We start from the raw sequence: 15,787 nt of genomic DNA on the forward strand, positions 1-15,787 counted from the left end.
TACTTGTAGCGCTTGGGCATTGCCAGCGCACAACTCATGACCCGGCCCGACCGACCAGGGCAGGGAAAAAAGGCCGCCCAGCGCTGATGGACACGTGCGAATCGCACAGGGCTTCAGGTACCAACCCACAAGAGATCCGTTTGGCCAATTGACTTCCAAGCTCACCCGCATTGCCGCGACGTTCCCGACTGTAACAGGTTTAGCGTATAGCATCTGCCAACGATGCTCTGTACCCACTACCGTAGCGCACCGCCTGTTCCCGTCCGTTACAGCGAGGTAGCGTAGGGACGGGGACGGGGACGGGGATGAGATACTTCTACCCCATCATATTGGATCCTGTGCTTATCCCAGTCCAAGTCCAGTCTGATCTCGTTGTTCAAGGTTGTTTGTTTCTGTTTCTGGTTTGTCTGAGCCTGCCTGCATCAGCGTCTGGTCTATGCTGCAGTCGGTCGGCGCAACCGACAGGTGCCAGTTGTGAGGCCCCTTCCATCGCTGTTATTACAAGCACCATATCATCCATAGTCCCTCTATTCCCACGATACCTTGCCTACTTCTCCCCCACCTCCAAAAACTCCCCTCAACTCCTCTCACCTCCCACATCTTCTCTCTTGTCTCCTCTCTTCTCCTCCTGCTCAACAATAGACATACTCCTCCCTCGTTCTCCGTATCTCTCTCTGTTTTGCATTGTTTTTGGCCAAACTCGACGTGCGACTCCAACTCGTGATACGATCCTGGTCCTTCATACGCTAGAACTTTTTGGAACGCGCCATCCATCATCTCAGGTTCCAACCTCGCGCCTTGTCATTCCTTACTTGCTCCAATCTTCGCTGGCAGGTCTGGCACCCATTCTCGAATCCTCGTACAACCATATTCCTTGCGACTTGCTTCCGCCTGCATTTGTCGAGTCATATACCTTTGTTTACAAGCCAGTGAGCGGCGCCTCACGACAGCTATAATAGCTGCTCATTTGCGAAGTAGAGTTCCCTAAGCTCAGAATGGTTTCTATGCAACGATCTTTGTCTTCACCTGTCCGCATTCATTCTGCTCCTAGTACGTCTCCGACGTTGCCACTCAGCCATAGTCTGAACAACCCGACTACTGGCGGTGCCTGATTCTGTCTTCAACTTTTGCTAATTAACGGTAGCTGTGTCCGCTGTAGCGCAAGATTCGGGGTCGCCCCCGCCATCTGTCGATGTTCATGTACAACCATCTCGATCTCGACGACGACGCTCTCCGAGCCCTAGCCCAACCCGCGAATCGAAGCAGACATCACAACGACAGACTGAAGACAGAGACCATCGGGGTCATGGTCAACAACATTCACCAGTCATGTCGTCAAGAAAGCCCATTGTGGCACAGCCGAATATGCCAGGCCAGCCTTCACCAAGAAATAGCCCTCGGGTCTCGTCTTTAAAGCCTAGCGACAACGACGGCGAGGGACATTCCCCATTTAAGCCATTATTACAAGATGTTTCTCAATACACAAATCCACATCTTTCCCCCGAATCCGAAAGTACAACACTCGAAGAGCTGGCTCATCTAGTACGACTGTCCAAATACCAGGAGCGCAAGCGTGCAAACACCCGTCTGCGTCTCCAGAGGAATTTGGTTTCTACTGCTCTCAGCGCCCGTTTGACCCGTTGCGGAGAAATAGCTCATCGTAATCTGGTCGACAGTTTCCGTCGTGACGATAAGGAGAACTTTGCCGCCCTTCATAGCGCCATCCATGATGTACGCAACAGCTGCGATGAACTTCGTCGTTATGCTCTTCTCGATCCCGAGATGGAAGGTCTCGCCTCAGCTGGTCTCGCATCTTCTGAAAGTTTGGATACTCCTACTAACTCGGCAGCTCTTGGTCCTCTCAAATCTATTACACCATTTTTGAACGACATTTCTGCATCTGCTCGCGATACGTTTTTGGATTTTCTCACACAGCTCCGTACAAATCCGGATTATTTGGCTACTCGTATATGTTCTCTGTCGAGTTCCGAGTTGAACGCATTCTTGTCTTATCATAAAGGTTTGGAGCCCGTGGAATCTGTCCTTCCTTTCCATGGCCGTTCCGGAGGTAGAGCTCACGCAAGCGCGTCCGGACGAAATAGCACTGCTGTGGATATAGAGCGACTGCTGTCTTTCCAACGACACGACCCTTTGTCCATCCTCATCCACACCTGTTTTGCCAATTCTGCCGGACCTGACAGCTCTGAGGATCAACGACGTACAGAAATCTGGGCTACTGCTTTAGCACGACTGATCTCTGAACCCAAATCCACTGGCGAGCATTTCTTGATTTCAGTTCTCAATATTTGGACAGCAATGCGTGACTGGTCTGGCAAATCCAATATGGAATGGTATCTGATGAAGATCCTCGAGGATGGAGCCTTCTTGCTCGACCGAGCAGAAGACCAGCATGGGACACGATTCAACTTGTCCGACTGGAACCATTCAGATGAAGTTGCAGCCAAGGAGTTCTACGAACGCGCAGTAAATCAACTATTTGAGCTTGTCGACGATGAAGATGCCACTGGAATTCCCGAAGGACTTTTGGAACTTGGAAATGCCATTTTGAGAAAGCTTGAAAACAAGTATGTCGAAAACACCTCCCGTTGGTTAGTTTGGAGATGCCTCTTCTTCGTTTTTCTTTTGGGCGTCATTATCCATCCAGAATCGTATGGAATGCTGGCCGAGTACCACATCACGCCTTATGCGCGCGAGAAGATTCTTAAAAAGGTAGCCATGAAGGCTCATGAGTATGTTTCCAGCATGTGGAGTGGTAAGCCTTCGGCAACCTGTGTTCCTGTGGACATACCACCCAAAATCAAGGGCCACGTGGAAAGTATTCTCGCTCGTTTCCAAGGATCACGATCCAAGGTTCCGGCTGCCAAACTCCTCCCAGCGAGGTCCATCACGTCGTTGCGAGAAACCAAGGAGGTCCATCCTTACCTGGTAATTAGCCCTGCCGATATCGCGACCCTGGTGAATGCCATATTCCCCGAAAGAAGACCCCACTCGGCTTCAGGAAGCTTTAGATCAGGACCAGCCTCCATTTCTGGGATGTCTGCTATCTCGCAGCCCATCTCCATGTCAAACCCAAGGAACAACTTTGAGACTGCCTCTATCATCAGCACCAGCGCTTCTTCGGTATTTAGTGACACTACCACAAGAGATGGGTATCTAGATGAGCAGACATCAGTGACACCTCAGCGATACTCTCCACCAGCCATGGACTCGGAGCTACAGAGACGTCTGAACAAGTATGAGGATGACGGCTATCGACTGCGCCTGGCACTCCACGAGATGACACAGAATCTTGGTTCTGACATTGTCCGTGGATCATGCCACCCTTGCGCTGAGCGATGGCTTGTACTCTTCATCTCCGCTGATGGAAAGAGTCTTTCTACAAACATGACATTCGACCCTGATGATGAACTGGATGATGATGAAAACTCATCCAGCACTGACACGGATGAGGACGATGCTCCAGATGGACCAGAACTCGGCAAGGACTACCATCAACTTCGAGACTCCATCCTCAAGCTTGTCGAGGACTATGAGATCCCTCGGAGCCTTGAGCCTGAAAACAGGACACAATTGAGTAACCGTGCTTCTGGTCTGAAGCGATACAAGTCAAAGACTAGAATTATCACCACAGAGCGGTCAATGGCCAGTCGCAACCCATACAGGAAACAGCTTGGCAAAGAGACGAACGATAAGCGAGAGGCCTCTATCCCTGAGATTGAGACTAAGGACGACAAGCCAGAAGCCGTTCTTATTACAATGCTCAAGGCGGCCTCGTCGCAATCCAAGGCTCTTGCCGACTTTGTCTCATCCCATCAGTATTGGAAAACACTCAACCAGCTCAATGCCCTCGCATCGCCTTCGCTTCGAGAGAATGGTTTCGCAGTCCTCATCAACATCTTCTCTCGCGGCCCAAGAGACTCTATCCGGCGATCTGCTTCCGCCATTGAAGAGTATGACGCTTGGCTCGTCTGGCTCAAGCAGAGCCAAGAACGCCACGAGGGTATCATCGACCGCATGATGAAGCGGGTACGAGCTGTGCGTGACAAGATGTGGTACGTGACAGATGTGCGCAACTCAAAAGAGTACGCTCACAGTCGCGATATTTGTCAAGCGCTCAAGACAATGGGCATGCCTCGCCGCTGGAACTCTTTCCAACGATCCCGTGCCCACATGGCCAGAGGACCAAGTGCGTCCTATCTTTATCGCACCGAGTCTCAGATCATGGATCTGCTTGCTGCGTCGGAGGAACAAGGAGGACCAAACAAGCTGAGCGATGATCCTGCCGAGGCGACTGCAGCTTGGCTTCAGAACCGTGGCATCGAGAACTTCTGTAGGGGCGAAGAACGAATTCACCGCTTCTGCTACGAGGTTGACAAGTGCATATCAAGACTGGTCGGTGAGACTATTCGAGAGGCGCCTGTTTTGTGGTCCAGCGAGTTGTACAAGCGCGACAAGCTTGGATATGACCGCGCAAGGGCCAGAGAAAAAGAACTTTCCTGGAATGGAGATGACTCCGGAAGCATCATCAGCGAACAAGATCGCAAGTTCAGCCCGACATCCAGCAGGCCCAACTCCCTTGCGCGAGACCTCAGGTCGCTGTCAATTCACAGCCCCAGCCAGCAGTCGCTTGACTCGGTGCGACAGAGCATGCCTCGGGCCAGCTCGGCGCTCTCGGATATCCTCGATGGGCAGGAGTACTTTGATCGCGCTTCGCCAGCGCACACAAATGACTCAGCAAGCACCTTCTGGTCACCGTTCCAGCCGATCATGTCTCCCAGTTCAGGAGCTTCTCGAGGATACTCTCCCACTACGAGTTTGACCAACCTCTCAACCACATTCTCTCATCCAGCTCATCACGGCACTGCTCCATCGACTTCAAGCTTCTCTACAGGACGCCCTGGCACGTCGGCGTCATCTCAAGAGACAGTTTTCCAGCAGCAGAAGGTGGATGACGAGAAGACACGCTTCCTCAACGAACTGAGACAGTCCCTTACCAGCCTTTTGCTTTCTGACCTCGGCAACCAAGTTTTCTCACGGGGTTCTGAGACTGATGGCTGGTTCGACCAGTTGGGACAGCAGTGTATCGATCGTAAAGACGCTTTGGATCGTCGAGCTCGACGTCGATCCGAGATCAAGGAGAAGCGAAGTTCGGGGCGACCAAGAGTTATTGAAAAGAAGAAGAGCTTTGGCAACTTACGAGGCGCTGGTGAACCCTCTGACCGGGCGTCAGAAACCTCGGAGTCCCTGCCTCTGGGCTCCACTGAGGAATCAAGCACCAATAACTCCACACCACGCCTGTCGGTGGCCAAGGAAGACAAGGACAAAACAGAGTTCCCTTTCAAGAAGGCATATCAGCGACTGCTGAACATGTTTTGCGTACACCCCAACCCTTACGCGAAGCTAAATGCTCTGCATGAACTTGAGAACCTTATTGTAGCTGCGCTGCAATCAAGTGGACAGAAGAGGCCACGATGGAATCGATCTGATGCTGGGTCAAGCGTGGTGACGGAGCACAACACCAACGCCCGCCCTACACCACTGGAAGGGACAATCGACAATGTCAGAGAGCGTCGATCACAAGCACTTCAATCTCAACTTCAAACGCCCTTCTTTGGTCCTCGACAGGCCAATTCTGAGACAAGGTCAATTATGTCGGGAGGAAACGTCAACACCGACATCATCACCAAAGAGCTGCAGGCTCTCTTCCGAGAAGCATCAATTCGACCAAAGACACTGTTCCGTGACTTGCAGTTCATCGCATCTTTCGTCCCACCCTCGGTGCTGGACAAGCAGGAACGCGGCAAAGCATTCTGGAATACTGCACTGGCTGCTCTCAAACTCAAGTCAGAAGTATGTCGAACAATGGTTGAGATGGCAGATGAAGTAGTTGCAGCACACACACATGTGCGCAAACCAAACGACAACACGATACCAGACGTGCCACAGTCTACAACAGGCACACCACCACCGCCATCCACAACATACAAATTGGATGACGCGGGTAAGATGTGGACAATCACGGCCAAGGAAGGATTCCCAACAGCACAGCGCGAGCTTGCGTTGTTCTACCTTTCCAACCCGGAATACGTTGAGCGGACAACGCTCCCTCTTTCAAAACCTCGCGAGGTGTTTAAGCAGACGGTCATGGACAAATATGGACGTCTCGGCAACGGAGGAGGCCGCACCGGGTTTTCAAGCGGAGGCGAAGGCAAGGAGAGCGATGTGAGAAGTGACCCAGGACTGATGTGCGTCGCGGTTCACTGGATGGAAGCGGCCGAGCATGGAGGCGACGAGCTGGCGACGAGCTTCCTGCGACAGAATGAGTTTATGGGTGGTCGCTGAGTTGCTTGCTGGTGTTGAATATTATACCCCCGTGTTTTTATGTTTGGCGCTTGGGCGTCTATAAGATTCATATGGATGCTTTATAGAGGACAAGAGGATGTTTTTTTTTTAATGCATTTCACGGATTAGATGTTTTTGGAGAAATGCAATGTCGCAGGGTTTTTTAACATGAGATACCATGTGTGAGCATGTATGGTGTTGCTACTGGCAGAGAGCCAGTTCTCTTGCAGCATGAATCATTATTATTATTATTATTGGATTATTACCTTGATTCTCATTGAGTTGTGGTTTGGTGCTGATCATTTGTTAGACCGAAATACGGATACCCTGAAGGGCATTGGATGAATGTAAGGGGCAAGGGTAGCTAGCACAAGCCATTGCAGATATCTCGCTACACTACAGATACACGCCCATACACCATTGATTCGAAACACCTGAGACTGCTTAGGACCTCTACGCTAAGTGACGAAAATACTAAGGTAAATTTATGATAGTTTATGATAATTTAGGGTAGATTTAGTAGACCTTAGATTTGGTATTTCTGGCACCTTGATTTATAAGTACGTAGTAAGGTAGGAGGTGTTATTCATCCTGAATAATACACATGCAATCCGCCTGATACCGGTCCGCTATTCCACATCCTCATCGTCCTCGTCGTCGGAAACATCTGTGTCATACATCGTTAGCAAAACCCCGCGCTTATAGATCAAGCGCATATAGGTCCCAAATACCGTCATCATCATCCTCATCCGCGCTGGTGTCTTCACTCGGCCATTGCACACTGATCTTGGGCATCATCTCGTGTCCAACAAAGTACTTCCAATCCGTCCCGGTGTACTGTTTCACACTCTCTTTCTGACCTTCAAATGTGACAAAAGAGCGTGTTGGCCGTGAAGCCCACTGTTGTTGAGGAAAGCTGATCTTGATGTGATGTAAGTCAAGATTGGGGATGTCTTTGAGCTTCTCTAAGAACTTATTCCAGAAGCTCATCTTCGGTAGAGTCCCCGAGTGGCCATCCGGCAGGCGTCGTCGGAGAGTGACTTTGTGTAGTTCCAGTCTCTTGAGCGTAGGCGCAAACTTTCGGGCAACGGCAAGGAGGTGCTGAGGTTCCACATTCATCATTCCAAAATTGAGCTCCTCCAGCCGGTCATATTCCGGCGACGGCTCAGGGGGTGCAAGAGGTGAGCCAGGTGCAGAAGAAGGGTTTACTGGAGGCATTGACAATGGGGTATTCTCGCGACCTAGCCACCCAAGAAGCATACCGGGACCAGTAACACTGCTATGTGTCTCGTTGATGCGCAGGTGCTTGATGTTCTTCAATTTCAGGAGAAACTTGCGAAGCATCATATCCGCAGTTGACGAATGACCAGCAGCATCGTCACTGGAAAAGTCACTCCCGCCGAGTAAATCGATGTCGATGTGTAGCTTCTCAAGATTCTCCAAAACAGGTGTGACCGAGGCTTCCATGTAGGAAGGGATGTTGAAGGCACAGTCTCGCAGATGATTCCTTGAATGCGACATGTGCTCGATGCCCTTTGGCTTCGCACCAGCCTGTCCGAGGGCGAAGAGTACGGATGTGAAGATCGTGCTTCCATAGGCCGTTGACGTATCAGGTCCCCAGGCCATACCACTGTTCTGGCCAGGACGAGACCCCGTCTCCCTCAAAGCCGTTGTCGATCCATAGCTTGTCCAGTGCTTACCCGGGCCATCGCGTGTACGGCGAACCGAGTTGAAGTCGCGAATGACGACATCTTCGAGATTCTCGAGATTCTTGAACGCTTCCACAAGCATGTCCCGGTGGTACCCAGTGCTCAACAGAGAAAACTGGCCATTGTACAACTCCATCTGCCTCGCTGTCCTGGCATTGTGACCGTGGACTTGCAGGGCATGTGCAAACCTATCAAGCCCGAAATGAACTTTGCGAAGATGGGAACTGAGTCGACTCTTTGAAATGTCGATGAGGGCCTGGAGACTTGTTTCTGATATCATAAACTGCTTGCGGGTGAAGAACTCATTGGTAAAAGTAGTGTACAAAGCCTGCTCGATTGAGCGACATGTCAGACGGACGTTGCCTAGCTCGGGAGTGGTGAGGAAGTAAGTAATTCGTAGAAGGACCTCGAGAGGGATCCTTTGGAATGGAGAAGTTGCTGTTGTCGTTGGGGCCATCGAGGGGGTACTGACATCGACCATGGCGGTGTCTGATTCGGCTGTCATTTTGCAAAGTTTTGCAAAGTTTAGTAAAGTTTTATAAAGTTTTATAAATTTATAAAAACTTAAAGAAATTTATAAAGTTTTATAAAGTTTTTAACAGAAGAAAGAGCCGTGTGGAAAACAAGAGTAGTTTTATCGCGTGAGTGAGAAAGTAGCAGTTGATCGCGGTGGTAGATTAGAGCAGGCAGCGAACAGGCAGTCGCTCCACTCATACACGAACGACTAAGGTAAAGAGTATCAGTTCGGTGCTCATTCCAGTGGCACGCAAGGTTGGCTGTACTTACTTGCGCATGCAATCAAGTCGCAGCTCTTTCTGTGCAAGGTACCTATTCTAAGGTGAGATTGAGGTGAGAACAATTGATCAAAATGACGTTACGGTAAGGTTCGGGTGAGGGGACCTCGGACGCTATAGGCATTGATCCACCGAAACATGGCCATGGCTTTGAACCGGGTATTTATTTTATTTTATACTGGTGTTGTGCCGTTTGACATCATGGCCGTTGAGGATATAATTCGGGACAGACAATCGCTTTCTTCTCCCACTTAGCCAACCCACCCAGGATGAGGTTATCACATATTGTGGCATTGCAGAGTACAGTCTCGTTCTATGCGTATCTTTGACTTCCCAGACATAAGGGGGGCAATAAAGCTTAGGATATCGACCCTAGATGATGAAAATACTTAGGTAAATTGCCATAATTTTGGGGGACTCTTTGATGAGTTTATTTTGGCATCCATTGTCAAGGTCTGAACTTGGATCCATTCATTCCAGGCAGCCATTCCCGCTTTGATGGGTTTAATTAATGTCACATGATGTCGTGACGCAGTCGCGCCCAGAATTCGGGTCTTTTGGCGCGTTGGTGCCTGGAGCGCGTCTCCTCGGCTATTTTGGGGTGACAGAATCAGCGAGCAGGTCTCTGGAAACATTGAGCATTCAAGACTTGTCGCTTTCACCTTTACGAGTTAGAATAGTTTAATTGGGCGAGATGTTAGCGAGAAAAGACGATTGTTGAAACGTGGTTGCTTTTAAATAGGCTTTATAACCAATCAGAGTATGCTTTGTTGTTCATTTAATCACTAAAGACCATTTAATGGCTGTGTCTTTTTGTCAACCTGCCCCAGCTGTCAAAGGGATCGCTCAAAGTGGGGGGTTTCAGCCTAGATGCCTGTGCTACCTTCCCATTCAGCTGGACGTCACCTCATATGAGCTTAAGCTTACAGGAACCTTTAAAATGGGAAGGCGCCGACCTCATCTCTAGATCTTTCAATTTCTTCTCAACTCACCTCACTCTCTTCTCGCATCATCATCATCTTCCACTTGTTTCCACCTCGTAATTTGCTCCTCGCACCATTGGACAAGGATCGCTCGCCCTGAGATTCGGCGATTGCTGCATTCGGTTCAGCTCAAAGCTGTTGGGTATGACGCCCCTGAACCAAGCTCTTTTCCCACGCGACGAATGATTAGGGTTGTTACGGGATTTGCTAACTTTGTCTTAAGTTGAGGCAATTCCTCTCTAAACTCTTACACTTTCCCCCTACACTTACACCACTTTCAATCTCACATCCGCCAAAATGCCTCCTAGAAGAAGAGCTGCCGCGAACCCTCCAGCTGATCCACCTCTGGACGGCTGTGCAATCGCAGTCAGCGGCAAGTTTGACGACATTGGTCACAGTCACTCCTCTCTCGAGGCTCTCATTCGCAAGCATGGTGGATCATTCACCAGAAGCGTCACAAAGGCTACCACCCATGTTGTTTCTACTCAAGATGACTTCAACTCACAGAGCAGCAAAGTCACAGCGGCCAAGGATAAGGGCCTTCCTGTCGTGGACCCTTTGTGGCTCATTGATATCGACTCCAAGGGTAACAAGCTGAGCGCTGACGACTATACCTGGGACTCTGCTTCCAAGTCCAATGGCACTGCTAAAGCTACCACCAATGGCAAGTCAAAGAAGCGATCGCCTCCTGCCGCTGATGATGAGGATGAAGAGGAGGAAAGCCAACCTAAGTCCAAGCGCGCAAGGAGCACCAGCGTTGCGCCTAAATCGAAGGCTAAACCCACAGCGGTCAAGAGGAGCACCAAAGACAAGGCCCCCGTTGAGGATGAGTCTGAGGAGGAGGAGGCCCCCAAGACCAAAGCCAAGCCTAAGGCTGCTGCAAAGAAGGGTGGTAAGGGCAAGGCTGCTATCAAGGATGAGCCCGAGGAGAGCTTGGAGGAAGAAAAGGTCGTTGCCGAGGGACAGTTCATCAAGAAGAAGGATGTTGCAATTCCTCTCGATGAGCACTGCACTCTCCCCACCTACCAAGTTTATGTTGATCCTGACTCTGGTCTCATTTATGATGCCTCACTGAACCAAACCAATTCCTCAGCAAACAATAACAAGTTCTACCGCATTCAGGTGCTGAAGAATCCCAAGTCCTCTGACTTCAAGACTTGGACTCGATGGGGCCGTGTTGGAGAGATGGGTCAGAAGGCCATCCTTGGAAACGGAACCGTTGATGACGCTATCAGGCAGTTTCAGAAGAAGTTCAAGGACAAGTCAGGTCTCGCATGGGACAACCGTACCGACAACCCCAAGCCTGGCAAGTATGCGTTCGTCGAGCGTAGCTACAACCCTGATTCTGATGATGACGAGGAGGAGAAGGACGACAAGAAGGCTGTCAAGAAGGAGGCAGATGATGATGAAGACGATGCATCTCCTCCTGAGTGTACACTTGAGAAGCCCGTCAAGGAACTGATGGAGCTCATTTTCAACCAGCAATACTTCCAACAGGCCATGACATCTCTCAACTACGACGCCAACAAGCTGCCACTGGGCAAGCTGAGTAAGACAACTATTACTCGCGGTTTCCAGCAGCTCAAGGATCTCGCTGCCTTGATTGACGACCCAACCCTTGCCGCATCAAAATGGAACATGTCCATGTCTGCTGCTACTGAGCATCTTTCCAACACCTACTATTCATTCATTCCTCACGCATTTGGCCGAAACCGGCCACCTATCATCCGTGACAACACCCTACTCAAGCGGGAAATAGAACTTCTCGAGAGTTTGTCTGACATGAAGGACGCCGCTGAGATTATGAAGATCGATCGCAAGACGAGGGATACTATTCATCCTCTTGATCGCCAGTTCCAGGGTCTCGGCCTTGAGGAGATGACTCCTCTTGACCACAAGAGCAGCGAGTTCAGCCATCTCAAGAACTACCTCAACGAGTCTCGCGGTTCTACTCACAACATGAGCTACACCGTCAAGGATATCTTCCGCATTGAGCGACAAGGCGAGTTCAAGCGATTTGACGACTCTGAGTACTCCAAGATTTCTTCCGATCGTCGTCTTCTCTGGCACGGCTCACGAGCGACAAACTACGGTGGTATCCTTAGTCAGGGTCTCCGTATTGCCCCTCCTGAAGCTCCTGTGTCAGGTTACATGTTCGGTAAGGGCATTTATCTCGCCGATATGTCCTCCAAGTCGGCCGGATACTGCTGCTCTTACAACACTGGTGGCGAGGCTTTGCTTCTGCTTTGTGAAGCTGAGCTTGGTGATCCTATACAGAAGCTCACTGGAGCTAGCTATAATGCTGGCACTGATGCAAAGAAGCAAGGCATGCACAGTACCTGGGGTCAAGGTAGAACCGGCCCCAGCAAGTGGATTGATGCCGGTGTTGTTCATGAGAGCCTCAAGGGTATCAAGATGGTAAGTTTACAACTCATTCGCGTAATTCGCGTAATCCTTCGATATCATGTGGATACAATCGCTAACATTCTTTCAGCCCGATCCCGATGTCAAGCCTGGTGATACCAACGTTTCCGGTGCCGGCCTGTACTACAACGAGTACATCTGTTATGATGTCGCCCAAGTCAAGCTGCGTTACCTCCTCCGCGTTAAGATCTAGGGAGATGACCTGGACTGGTAATGTCAACGCTTGTTCATGGAATAAACAGTAGACATCCATATTCATAATATGTGGGATTACTGTTTATTTGGGGCATCTTATTTCTTTGTTTCGCCGTTATTCATAATTCTCTGTATTGGCGCACCAGCGGGATGATTTGATATGCAGGAACAGAAAAGCGGTTGCTGGAAGTCAAGGTCAACACTGGTAGTAGACCAAAGGATCGCAACGGCGTTATATGGACATGTGGTGTTTGACTTTGATGTTTTATTTCATTTCTCATGTGTCTTTCGGACTACTGTATGTACATGAAGATAATACACTATATAGAACATCTGCGCATTATTTCGTGAAGGGGATCATATCCCTGCAGTATCCCTGCATTTTCTTTTTTCAATATTCCAACTCTTGCTTAAACGTAGATGGAAGTTTTTGTGATTTGGTTGTGCATAGCATGTTCTTGGCTTGTTATCGTCCTCATTCTTTGAGAGGTCAAGATCCAATGTCGACAACGTGACCTTCAGGTGCGTATCAACCATACGGGTAGTAAAGCTGGGTTCCAATACTTGCACAATTGAGCTTTTGCCAAGTAGTACGCGATGAATGCCCAGAAACGCGCGCTTGGGCTCTCATGACTCAAAGTTCGTGCTTTTTGATGAGTGATAGGGGGTGGATCGGCCGATATTGATTTTCTAGCCTGTGATGGACGTTTCTGTTTCGTCTGCAGGGTGTGACGCGGCGGTTTCAAAGTTCGAGAATTCGGATTCGTTTGCATATCTCGATTTCATCGCCTCAGTGGAAGTACTCCTGCCTTCGGAGGGTTTGTCGGATCATCGGGTTGAGAATCGGGGCTTCGGGGTGTCGTCGACCCACAGCGAGTTCCGACACTAAATATGGTGTAGATGGCTCTGAAGAACTCTTGAAACTCCTCGAGCGGAATTCAAGTCTTCTAGCCTGATCCAATCCTTTTCAAGCTCCAACTCCTCCATTGAGAGCATCGATGCTAAGCCAGTCGTTGTTTGGCATCCAAAGATTCTGATCAAGTCCCATCCCGTACTCCAACCCGCTATCGGTGCCTAATCCATCGGTACCTCCATCGTAGGCGTTGTTGATCTCTGAAATTCCAAAGTCTTGACGTGGTACTATCTCGGGAACGCTCACGGTTGGTTTCGCAGGGGCTTGGGTTTCGGTGCTTGGGTGTGGCAAGTCCGGCGAGACTTGACTTTCGGGGACCCACGGATCGGCGACGAGTGAAGGAGGAAACGTTGAATCGGTCATGGCGGATATCGAAACAGAGTTCATCGAGCTGAACTGGTTGGGATCGTTCATATTATGGTCATCCGGGAAACCATGTCGTAGAGCTTGTCGAGAGTAGCCATTATCAAGAGGGAGTCGACCGTGCTGATCTGGCGTTGCGGAAGGTCCGCGGATGGCGATTCCATGAGTTATTAGCCTCTCCAGATCTGCTTGAATGCCTTCTGCAGTCTTTCCCGCGCAGCAGGACTTGATAGTTGACAGGCAAATCTTTGCCCGCTCCATGACGGCTTCCAAGTTGAGGTCATATTTCAAAGCATTAGTATGATACGCGTATGTTAACACGCGGGCGCATTGGTATGCGCAGATAGCCATATCCAAATCGGTTACAGGTTTCGAGTTGAGTTTGTGCATAGATGAGAAGATGTTGGCCATCGACATGGCGTGTTCGACACATTGTCGTTGACAATGATCGACAAAAGCATCGTCGAGAGATGCAAGGATAACACGGGGAAGGGCTTCCCGTAGACCACCCAGGGCAAGACGGTAGAGATCTATCTGACATTGGTGCCACCAAACATGAATCATGATGAATGTACATATTCGAGGAGAGTAGGCTCGGAGTCGCAGTGAGCTCTCTGAAAATTGAAAAGATGCTGGTAAATGGGTTGCGAAATCACTGAGGTCTTTCTGCAGTCCCCAGATACCGGCTTGCAGTTCATCAGGCTTGGTGTTTCGAGACAACATGACGCGTCGAGAGAATTCCATAATTCGTCGTCGCATGTGCTGTATGCGAATGTGGAGAGCTAGACTTCCGACGTCTTCGGCCTGGGGGTTTCGAGGTTTGTCGGGATCATGAATAAGTCTTTCGGTCGGTTGTGGAAGATCAAATTCAAAGTTGCGTTCATTGCATGGCAATCCTACATGGATCTTATCAGCACTCCAGAGAGAGTAGTCACGATAGCCGCCTGAGACACCCGAATCGATACAGTAGAGTGCCCACATGAGTCGACGACGAGACTCTTGGGCAAGGAAACAAAGATTTGGAGCTTCGTGATTCAGACGCAAGGCTGCGGCGTATCGGGAAGCGATACTCAGCAGCATAAAAGCGCTTGGAGATTTCTTGGACAGGATACGATGCTTGATAATCAGGACAAGCGCCTGTACTTTGATGGTTGAAGGCCGAGTGTAATCGGCAAAAATGAGAGCCTCAGCATCGTCGATACATCTTTCACCATACTCCTTCATGCCCGGTCCCATATCCGTGAGGTACGAAGTAATGCCAATCAGGGCCAGCAGAAGTGCCTTTTCAACTTTGCCTGTGTTGTATCGTCCTTCAAGGGAGGCTCGATGGAGAAAAGAGAACATGGGAATATGATGGACATGGTTGAAGAACTTGTTAAAAGTCCGGCCTATTAAAGCATCGAAAGATTCATCTGGAAAGGGGCTACAGCTGTTGTTAGCCAGTGGAGGTTTAACTACAAAATTGACTTACACTTCAGGTGCGAACCCTTGAGGCGTAGCGGTACTAGCCGGGTCGGTCAACCCAGGGTCGCTATCGTTGTGACCATCTTCTCGATCACCTTCTTGGCTTTGCGGGCTTCGGCCTTCGCCTCTCATTGTAATGCGCGCCCTTTTGCTTGGTCGGTAAACGCATTCAATGCCTTGGGAGCGACAGCGATCGCATGACGGCATGTGTCCGGAACATCGGGCTTTTCGACTATGACAGCTGATGCAAGCTTGTCGAACTCGGCGACGCGGCAGAGCGCCAGACAAAGCACCGGCGTCGCCGTCATCGTAGGAGCAGGGAAAGCCAAGTCGCTCGCAGTTGGAGCAAATGTCGCGCGCACCATTGCATCGTACTTTTCGAGCGCGACAGGTGACGCAGGTCAGTGACGATTTTTTGGGTTTGCGGTCGGGAGAATTGGCATGAGAGGCTGGCTGAGATGGGTTCACGGATTGCTGAGGGACGCCCGAGACAGAGGAAGTGCTTGGGACGGGGAGAGGAGAGTCAAGGGAGGAAATGAGGTTATTCGGGTGGTCGCCAGCGGCGGAGGCGAGATCCAT

The 15,787-nt window shown here is 50.1% G+C and overlaps 4 protein-coding genes across 4 annotated transcripts; 2 read left to right on the forward strand and 2 right to left on the reverse strand.

Annotated features, from left to right (window-relative positions):
- Positions 1–995: 995 nt before the first annotated feature.
- On the forward strand, positions 996–6,363 carry FOBCDRAFT_126324 (uncharacterized protein; the record flags this gene model as incomplete). Its single annotated transcript, XM_031174725.2, has 2 exons — positions 996–1,050; positions 1,145–6,363. 2 exons carry the CDS (start codon positions 996–998, stop codon positions 6,361–6,363), a joined length of 5,274 nt encoding a protein of 1,757 aa, XP_031051510.2.
- Positions 6,364–6,876: 513 nt separating this feature from the next.
- On the reverse strand, positions 6,877–9,007 carry FOBCDRAFT_216249 (uncharacterized protein). The gene is made up of 2 exons (XM_059609434.1): positions 8,859–9,007; positions 6,877–8,796 (listed from the first exon to the last, which is right to left on the reverse strand). The coding sequence occupies exon 2, from the start codon at positions 8,575–8,577 to the stop codon at positions 7,063–7,065; it is 1,515 nt and encodes a 504-aa protein (XP_059464243.1). The 5' UTR covers positions 8,578–8,796; positions 8,859–9,007; the 3' UTR covers positions 6,877–7,062.
- Positions 9,008–9,759: 752 nt separating this feature from the next.
- FOBCDRAFT_216251 (poly polymerase catalytic domain-containing protein) lies at positions 9,760–12,800 on the forward strand. The gene is made up of 3 exons (XM_031174729.3): positions 9,760–9,991; positions 10,073–12,267; positions 12,344–12,800. The coding sequence occupies exons 2-3, from the start codon at positions 10,147–10,149 to the stop codon at positions 12,464–12,466; spliced, it is 2,244 nt and encodes a 747-aa protein (XP_031051514.2). The 5' UTR covers positions 9,760–9,991; positions 10,073–10,146; the 3' UTR covers positions 12,467–12,800.
- A 635-nt stretch (positions 12,801–13,435) lies between these two features.
- Positions 13,436–15,787, reverse strand: FOBCDRAFT_269982 (fungal-specific transcription factor domain-containing protein; the record flags this gene model as incomplete). Its single annotated transcript, XM_059611435.1, has 2 exons — positions 13,436–15,167; positions 15,216–15,787. 2 exons carry the CDS (start codon positions 15,785–15,787, stop codon positions 13,436–13,438), a joined length of 2,304 nt encoding a protein of 767 aa, XP_059466821.1.

This window comes from Fusarium oxysporum, chromosome II (assembly GCF_013085055.1).
Source record: "Fusarium oxysporum Fo47 chromosome II, complete sequence".
Lineage (NCBI taxonomy): Eukaryota > Fungi > Ascomycota > Sordariomycetes > Hypocreales > Nectriaceae > Fusarium > Fusarium oxysporum.